The sequence below is a fragment of the Liolophura sinensis genome, chromosome 1 (genome assembly GCF_032854445.1).
Source record: "Liolophura sinensis isolate JHLJ2023 chromosome 1, CUHK_Ljap_v2, whole genome shotgun sequence".
Classification (NCBI taxonomy): Eukaryota; Metazoa; Mollusca; class Polyplacophora; order Chitonida; family Chitonidae; genus Liolophura; species Liolophura sinensis.
In genome coordinates, this window is record NC_088295.1 from 94,247,762 (window position 1) to 94,257,980 (window position 10,219).

The 10,219-nt window shown below is 38.7% G+C and overlaps 1 protein-coding gene across 1 annotated transcript; it reads right to left on the minus strand.

The window, feature by feature from the left end:
• Nucleotides 1-1,943: 1,943 nt before the first annotated feature.
• LOC135462156 (death effector domain-containing protein-like) lies at nt 1,944-10,027 on the minus strand. Its single transcript, XM_064739532.1, has 4 exons — nt 9,701-10,027; nt 8,016-8,333; nt 6,759-7,013; nt 1,944-4,818 (listed from the first exon to the last, which is right to left on the minus strand). The coding sequence occupies exons 1-4, from the start codon at nt 10,020-10,022 to the stop codon at nt 4,709-4,711; spliced, it is 1,005 nt and encodes a 334-aa protein (XP_064595602.1). The 5' UTR covers nt 10,023-10,027; the 3' UTR covers nt 1,944-4,708.
• Nucleotides 10,028-10,219: the final 192 nt, after the last annotated feature.

Here is a 10,219-nt window from a genome sequence, read left to right on the forward strand (position 1 = left end):
TATTACAGGCAGGCAAATTATGTCGAAAGAAAAATCATTATGTTTAGGTGACTTCTTCGTGAAACATTAGAACTTACAAGAAATAATTAGAAATATACTTCTCGTAGATCTAGAACCTATTAACTGTGTCAGATGGTCACATTATATTTGGTGAGCTACCAGTTGCAGAGTGGGGCAGCTCTTGTGCTAGCAAAGCAGTTGCAAAAGTAATGGAGAGAAGCTGCCACAAATGTCTTGGATCTAAGCTAAGGTACAAAATATATGAACTATTCATTCCTACAACTGTATTATCATAAACCTTGCTCAACCAAATGTCCGTTTAAAAGAACTGACATGTTCTAAGGCTGGTGTAACCAAAGACTATCAATGCCAACCACATGAATTCATAAAAAATGACATTTTCGGAGTCTATACTCTACTGCAACTGGAGGGAGATAATCACCGGGATCTTAGCCAGCTTTCATTCGCCTACATGCACATCTGCTAGGATTTTGCTCTCTGATCATGATGGTGGCCAGCTCAAATACGCGTACTATTTTGGATCACAAAATTATTTTTTTCGTGAGCAGCTGATTGCCACGAACCCTTTTGGTTTGGCATGTCTCGTAGCAGGTTTTTGCTAAATCTCTAAGAAACTCTCATAACTGAGTTGCACAAATGAGTTACTCCACTACAGAACTACTTCAGGATTTTGCATTGGTTTGAAAAATAGGGGATTTGATATTACCTGTTGAGGATGTTGTCCATGGTATGTTCTACACAAACCTCAAGGGGAGATAACCCCTATTACCTGTTGAGGATGTTGTCCACGGTGTGTTCTACACAAGCCTCAAGGGGAGATAACCCCTATTACCTGTTGAGGATGTCTATGGTGTTCTACACAAACCTCAAGGGGAGATAACCGCTATTACCTGTTAAGGATGTTGTCCATGGTGTGTTCCACACAAGCCTCAAGGGTAGATAACCCCTATTACCTGTTGAGGATGTTGTCCACGGTGTTCTACACAAGCCTCAAGGGGAGATAACCCCTATTACCTGTTAAGGATGTTGTCCATGGTGTATTTTGTATTACACAACTGTCACAATGTTCAGTACTCTGTACCACAGAATAGGTATCCGAGTTGGTAATACATTAATGGTCATGTTTCCAAGCCATGTGGGAAATATTGATCACCATCTAAATTTGTGGTGTAAGCGACAATAAACACCCAGGGTTTACAAAACAAAAAAGGTTTGTTTTTTCTTACAATAAATGGATGTATTGAAGAATGAGGGGGTGGTGGAAATGCCCGCTAATCTCGGGCATTGGGGTTTAACATTGTACTTAATAAATTTTCAGTCATATGATGACGAAGAGTCATTAGGAGTGTGAATATACTGTGTCTTCTTATAGCAGGGGCTGAGGGGTTTAGCATGCCAGCGCGGCACAATGACCCAGGAGCCCCTCACCAATGGGGTTGCTGTAAGTTCAAATGGGAAGGTCTGACAGCAACCTGTGGATGGTGATTCTTCTCACCATAATGCTGGTCGCCAGCATAATCAAATAAATAAATCTTTGCGCAGGGCGAAACACTTTGAAAATGCCAGACATGACACCCAGTCACATTATACTGACACCGGGCCAACCAGTCCTGTTTCCTTGCCCCGACCTCTCAGAGCAGAATGCCAAGCAATGCAGCAACTAGTACCACTTTTGAAGTCTTTGCTGATGCCCGACCCGGGTTTGATCCTGACTTTGAGGTGCACGCTCTAATCTTACTGATAAGGCTACCGAAACAATTAACAGAACATTCCCACAAGCTGGATTTGAACTTCTACATCTTTGTGAGTGGCTAAGTGGCTTCTCTACTGAAGCATTTCAGCTTACTTCAGAATGCTCATAATGATGCCCACATCCAGCCTCTGTCTGCAGAGAGTGATCAGAACAAGAAGACATACCCAATCCAACATTGTCTTTAATTGTTGGTCATAAATACATACAACATTGGAAACATATATTTACAGTGGCATAAATATGCAACATATCAGGCAGAAAGCAGGAGTAATACCTAACAACAAAAGGGTCTTTATTAGAGAGGGGGTTATTTTGGGGTCAGAGAGAGTTTTGTTGTTCACACAGTACTTCCGTGATACAATTGGACAAGCACTTGCGCCGACAACCTGGGCATTACCTGACCATGTTAAGACAATGGCAAATACTTACTTTCCGGGCTAGCAGCCTAACTTCTATATGAAACACTGGATCCAAGACAGACAGAACACTATTGGGGATTTGACATAAACTTGTGTCACCATTACACAGCTTCAGACTATGTTCTCTTCTTTGCTGATTAAAAAAAAAATTTTCTAGACTGGAAAGGAGCCCTTTGAGCTCCAGAACCTGATATTTTCAGCGTGACATCAGTATTGTATTAAATGGTAGTCAAGTTTCAAATGAACCAAGATCCAAGCATGACTTTCATATTAATGGCATGACAGTAAAGAAACTTGGTGGTAGCATCGAGTGAGGTCATCTATTGAGCGTCTTATTAACTCCTTCTTGTAGAAGTAACATACATAATGTTTGATGAACACAAACTGTTAAGATGCTGCTAAACATCAAAGAAATGTTCCACTACCTTCACACAGACTTCTTTATTCCAATCCTGGCAACCAAGGAACCTATATGCACCAAAATCACTAGCTTTCCTCAATAAATAAATACTGCTAATTAACATACTGTACAAACCTGATTAGTCTTGTTTGCATTTATATATATACCACGGGAAGTACACTTTAGCAGGTTAACTTGTCATTTATATGGTATAGGTTTGGACTTCTTTTCAACATTCTTAAAAATGACTGCAGAACTGTTTTTACACAGGATATTAACCATGCTATAAACTCTGTTACACAGGACCTAAACTCTGTTACACAGGACCTAAACTCTGGTACACAGGACACTATTCTGCTCAACACAATATAAACCCCCTGGTACATAGGAGTAACAATTGCTTGAAACCTGCTCTAGTCAACCCATGTCCAGCAGAATCAACCCTATATCACAAACACCACGGACTCACACCCAGCCTTGTTCTCGTGGACTCGCAACATTATACCTTGCATTTAGGAGGATTCCTCAGAAAGACTGCTTCTGGATGGGGTCACCGTTACTGAAAATACCAAACGATGAATTTGTCTTATTCCCATTTTGTTCTCAAATATTTATCTTGAAATGACTGATTGTAGTTGTACACATGTTAAAATGCCACTGCCTATTTTCATGTACATGTATATAAATATGTATTTGTGTCTTATAGAGGGCCAGCCATCTCTAAGAGGAAGTTTGTAAAAGCAACCCCTGAAGACTGAGATTAATGTTAAGCCATCGTCCATTACCAGGATGTATGCTGGCGATCAGAGTGTCTCATGGACATCATCTCAGCGATCACAGACTGGAATGATTACGCATAATTAAGAATTTTGTTTGGAACATTTGGAAGAGCATGTAAACCTACATCAGACCAGGTACAAATCCAAAAGGTCACATTCAAGGCACAAAAACAAAGTATAACCGTTCAAAGCATAAACCACTGTTATAACTGATCTACACTGTAGCGCAAAGCATCTGGAATTAATGACAGGCATCAAAATGATGAACAAACTTCCAACATTTCTTTTCTCACACACTTTTTACTCCCAATGCATATGTAAGTGTGATCAATTACTGCTATACCCAGCTGTTCTGAGTTACCCTTTCATTCAGCTCTCACGTAGAACATCTTGCATAGCTTTCATAATCCATCATCAACTTTCATGCAGGGAACAAGAGTCTGCTACGGAAGATCACTTCTTAAATAAACACTACAAAACCATGTCAACTACACCAGGAAGTCTCTCTAGAAGCAAGTCCAATGATAGGTTGGTATCTCCGCAAACCAGACTGAGACGTAAATGCTACTGTGCAACTGAACATGAGAATAATGCTTTACGAAACTGTGAACTCAAGCAGGGGACAATTTCATAACAGTGAAATTACCGTTCTCCACATCCCTGTCTAGGGAATGAAACAATACGATGTTCACTTGTCCTAATCGGATCATTTTCTTCAAGTGATTGGTGAAAAGAAAAGTTACCTTGGGAATATTGTGGAAATTGTGCGTTTTGGCCTAAATACAGCACTTCAAACTGGTCTTAAGAGCTCACCATTTTTATGCAGTTTGGTATTTGTTGGAAAGAAACATTAATCTTAGCCCCACAAGAAAAATTTGTACAAGTGGAGAAACTTTGGTAAGTAGAAAAGAAAATACCTCTCATATGCAACTGGTAGAAAACAATTTCTAATTCCTGCTGAGACCAATGAAAAGCTTGGAACTGACCTCCAGTGATGCCTTTACACACACACATATCCTGCATTGGAGGCCAAGCCTTACTATCTCCTGTTACCCAAGGTGCTTAATTGACAATGATGGCAAACTCTTTGTTTTAATATAAGGAAGTGAAGGACAAGGTACCCTATCACGTGAACATTTTCTGTACATGGCAATGTCTTAAGTTGAATTTCTGGTTTCCTGAAAATTGGCCCATTATTTTTTAGCTATCGTAAACTGCGAAATGCCATGCCTTGATCCATTGAAACTCCACAACTTTGGTGACCAGACCTGTAATACAAATCAAACTGGGATAAAGCTGTGGAAATCTGGATGTACACAAATTTTTCCTGTTCAAATCACTCAGTCAAATTCCTTAAGAGTTTCACTCTGCCTGCTTCATAGTCATCCTCATCAACATTCACTAACAGCTTAATGGCTTCATGTCCAACCGCTTGCTTCAGGGATTCTGAAACATAAACAAGTACACAGGCTAAAACACAAGCCACAAAGAGATAAAGTCAATTCAAAAATACAGTCCACAGGGTCTTCATGGGGGTCACCCTGAGTAGTAAGTACAGCACCACACATACACCCTAAAATGTTTTACTTATTTACAGTGTTTTACCTGAAGTTCAGCTTCTTTCAGTTGTCACATTTTCCTTGATTCTGATTTATTCAGCCACCTTACAGTGCCACTCAAAAGTTTTAGGCAAAGTTTAATCAACTACTTATCAGAAAAAACTAAAGTGTTGGCATCAAAAATATCATTTTAAGGTTTTATGTACATCAGAAAGTGCATTTCTACAGGCCTAACTTCATGTGAAATACTATATTCATTAGAATGGTGCGTAATACTGTGTGGGTAGTTCCTTGTGAACTCAACTACAGGTCCTCTGGTATGAACTGGCTGATATTTACACTGAACGTTCTACAATACAGATGTATAATGCCTCAAAATGCCTAATTTTGACAATAAGATTTCATAACGAAGTAGGCCAGAAAAAAACTGATATTTTAGACAAATAAGGGCAAGACATGGATAATTTCCCCAACTGATTTCCAGAGGCTCCTAACTGCCAGAATTACAGCCAAGACGAGCCCATACTTCTAGCACAGAGTGTCCTGTCCATAAATAACAGGATCCCACTATCATAATCGTCCATAACCAAGCCATCCAATATGATAAAGGTTGAGAGGTCAAGAAAAACACACATTTGAAACAGTGGAATTATTAAACGTTATCAAACACCTTGCAGGTATACTAGAAACTGATGGTGCATCATATGTTCTGTGGAATATTTAACAGAAAACAATAAAAACAAAAAACAACAAAAAAAGTCCATAAAAACAGTTCATGATGGTGACAAATCTGACTAGTGTACATGGCCGTATGGACAAGGGTGTGTCAGATAAAATTTACTGTGAAAATCAGCTACCTGTAATGAGACACACAAATAATGAATTACCTGATCGAATATGTGGATTGTGAAATAGAGAGGCTACATATTTAGAAAGATAAAATGCATTACTACATTATGTATCAATGGCTGGATGTCAATGTCCTTAAGTCCTGTCTCGCACACATTCCAATGTTGTGTCTTTGAACAAGCACTATGTAAAAATCAGTACAATCTGAAGACACAGAAGTAGGTCAAATTTATTCAGGATGATTGGCAAAGAAGCTTGTTTCATATCGTGTTTGATTTCATATGCCCCTTCTCCTTCAAAACATACCTTCTTATGTTTAATCAACGCAGCCAGTCATAAAGATTTCGGTACAAGGGAGATAACTCCTACCGCAAAGACAATGCTTCCTAGAACATTGTAGGTGTCCAAATTTAGTTTATGTAAAATTTTGAATATTTCTTTCACAAAATAAACCCTGAACTGAATAAATAAACTGGTGTGCCTGGAGTAAACCACCAGACCTAAAACCAAAATTCTACTTTCATTTTTACATTTTCCATCATTTAAATCACTATGCTTACAATTCAGTACTTCCTGTTAACACTTCTGTCTGCCAAGAATGATCCTGTGGAATCCTTCCACAGGGTCTTCTCAGATTTCTGAGCTGACCCCAAAGGATGTGTTACACATGTACATATGATTTATACTGTATTCAGGAAACTTTCACTACCAGCTTTGTTAAGTGTCAGAGTGGAGAAAAGCGGACTGGCATCTGGAAAACCCCTGTGCACCTGATGAGTGTCCTGATTAAGAGCCCTAGCACCTCCGGCAACTTGTGATCTCACCATCACATGCTAGTGGTTTTTGGAAGAGTGCTTACAGATGCAGGGTAATCTTGTAAGTCTCCATACAGGAATGGTAATGAAGTCACGTCTTGTATGACCTAGCCATTGGGTCCCCTATGCTCCTGTCATTCTGGCTAATGAACAAGACACTTACCTGTAATAAAAACGCCTTTGAGAGCCTCTAACAATGATCCATTGATGTAGTCCCGCCAGAAGGCATCTAAATATGTCAACTCAGAAAACTTAATGTCACAGATAATGGAGCCAAGGTCACGGGACTTCAGTATTGTGTTGGCCTGCATGAATTTTTCAAACTGTCTTTCAAGAAGATCTGGTTTATTAGAGAAGATGTTCCCTTCCAAAGCATTCTCATGATCACAGTATTCTGCCCGTACTCTCAGACGAATATCTGAAATCAGAAATTGACAATAAATCAGCAGAGTAAATGCAGTAAAATACAAACACAGCAGGGTACATACACACTTCATTTTCCATACTACCACCAAGATTAAAAGTAAAACAGTTTACCCACGTTAAAAACAGGGACGAGTATTGAACTCAGACACAGACTTTACGACATTACGTCACAGCAAACTTTTCAATCCATATCTCGAGATGGCAAATGAATTAAGCTTTTACCCCAGCAAACAAAATAAATAAACTCCTGACTTCATACAAACCAAATGATATATATGTGAAAATGTTATCAGTTAAAAACATTTTCCATTATTCACGTCTCTAAAGATATGAATGACTAAATGATTGAGTTCCTCCATCAGGAATTTATTTCCAATTCAGCATTAGCCTCTGCAACATTTCAAGCGCTATCAATATAATAATAAGAGTGAGTGCATGGGGTTTAAGGTCGTACTTAAAAAATTTTCAGTCATATGACGACGAAGGAATCCTTAGTGTGCATGTGATGTGCCTCCTTGTTGCAGGACGGATTTCCACCGCTCTGTTATCTAGTGCTGGTTCTCTATGACACCTTACCAAAGGTGTCGAAACCATCTTGCCCGAGCCATTATACTGAACACCAAGCGAGGAAGTTACAACTCTTGTAAGGTCTTAGGTGTGACTCGACAGAGGATTGATCCTGGATCTACCGCTCTCGACGCCGACACTCTACCAACTGTGCTATCAGGGTCGTAATAACAATAATTAAAAAAGTAAAAGTATGTTCATTTCGCATAACCCAACTCATCCCCTGAATTGTTTTTTTTTTTTACATTTTTCTATCAATGTTAATTTTTTAAATTCTGTCTTTTTCATCATCCATAAACACAAAAAAAATCCTTACTGACAACCCCCATTTTTCTTATAGGCTGGTGGTTTTGTGTTTTATTTTTTTTTGTTTTAGTTCTCAAGAATTTCCCAATTAGCCTCTATGAAGCAATTACAGCAAACTCACCACAGGTAACCTTTCTTTTTATCTCTTCAGAATCATCAGTTTTCCCAGGAAAACTTGTCATCATTGGTGTCTGACATGAACCATCACTACTCTCTTCCACCTCACGCACTTGACTTCTGGTCACTCGTGTGGAATTGAAGTGCATTGAACGAGCTCGTTTGGCTGGATGATCTGCCCCTGCTAGTTCCGACAAACTGCTTTCCGCAGACCGTGCTGGTTTTGTCACAGGTTGATTAGACCTGGCTGAACCTCTCTGGGAAATCATCTGTGCTAACCTTGATGTGTGCTGTAAATATTCATCTACTGGATCTGGAACCACTAGAAAAACAGAAACAATTGATTCGAATAATGTTGGAGTTCTGCTAAAGTGCATTTATTCCTGCCTCAGGTGGCAAGTTGGTTTATTTTTTACTTACTGCTGGGAAAATTATTTTGAAGATATTTTGGACCTAGACAATGGTGTCAAACCTTTTAACTCTATTAAATTAACGAGGCCATTAATATGCTTATGGTAAATGTAAATAGCACTCCGCATAGTACTGGGTTACACCTGAATTGCTAGTATTCACAATATTAGTGGAAACAATGTTAGTTGCAAGTATGTAACTCTGATTCAAATGGTGCAGTCACAAAAGTAACAATGCAAAGCAAGAGGCGATGCATCATTGACCTAAAGAAAGATAATTTTGCAAAATTCCTTCAAATAAAGCAATATCTTCGTCCATAAACATCACCGGTAGTTATAATTGAGTGTTTATTGTGAACAAAAATCCCTCCAACATTCTCACATTATTTCCTTTTTCTGCCACTTAGATTCTCTTTTCCCATTGCAGAAGAGTTCTTTGCAGTCTGGTACCCTGCATCCTCTGCTGCGCAACAGGTCAGGAGACAACGTATCAGTGTGAAAAAAGAAAAAAAATAACTATTCTGCAATGGAGTTCTCAAGGATAAAGGAAAGAGCACACAAAAGCAAAAAAAAAAAAAAAAAGTAGATAAAGCAAAACTGTTGGCGTCAGGATTTTCCTTAGAAGTAAGTATTCAAATAACTGTAAAACTACCAGTGACAGTTGTAGATGAGAGTGTCGAATTTTTTATAAAACTGCAAAAACAATATCCTTCTTCGGGGACTATGACACATAACATCTTGTATTGCATTTTACCTGTTGTGCTTACATCACTTGACAGAGTTACAATGGTAGACTCGAGGACAAGCTGAACAGAAGGTGCAAATGACAGCGGAACGCATAGTCCTCTTCTGTGAGGTTGTAACACCTGTGTACTTCAAATATGTTTTAGCACATGTACACCCACGATTATGACATAACAAAGGAAAGCACAAATGAGTTCACAGCTTTGGAACGTCTTGATACAGGCGGGAAGGAGTTTTACATTAAGGATTATAAATCACTAAAACATTAAATCATGCCATTTATTGCACTATATGTAGATACATGTAGAGATTATACACTGAGGTGCGATGTACAGTTTATGGGCTATTTCCTGTGCTCAAACAGGGTACCAAGTACACCATAACTATGATTACAGCGACATGACTACGAAACAGACAGTTTGGATTAAAGACATGACCGACGTCTGTGTCATTTTGGAAAATAAATAGTTAGTCCCAAGTTCAACAAATACAAAAATACAACACACAACATGGTTGTTCAACAACGATGAAATACCTGTTCTTCGCCTTCTCAGAGTCACATATTGGGAGAGATCGTGACGAGTGATTATTCTGAGGAATTGCAAGAGATATTTAAAGTTCGTTTCGTCCACTCTCCCCAGTTTTTCAAGGGCAAGTAAACATGTATATCCATCATTTACATTCATAAAAATGTTCCAAGGCATTATTCTTTTGTACAAAAACTTGAGTGATCGAACATCCTTTGTAGTCATTTGGTCACCAACAATCTGGAACATTTCGTGGAGGCCAAGGACGTCTCTGGACTCATTTATTGGGTACGACTCTTTCGTTCCCTCTAGCCTCGAAGTAGACGCCATCTTGCCTTCTTCCTCCCCGTCAGGAGTTCCGGGTTATCATATTTGAAAGGTAAAAAATCTGTATGATTATCCTATCGTTTTTCAATTACCAGGAAATTTTTTATTGTCATTGTTTTTTAAAATTTGGAGTATCTCACACTTAATAAGTTTTTTCCAATAAAATTTTTATATTTCCTACACCATCTCTTTTCGTTGTC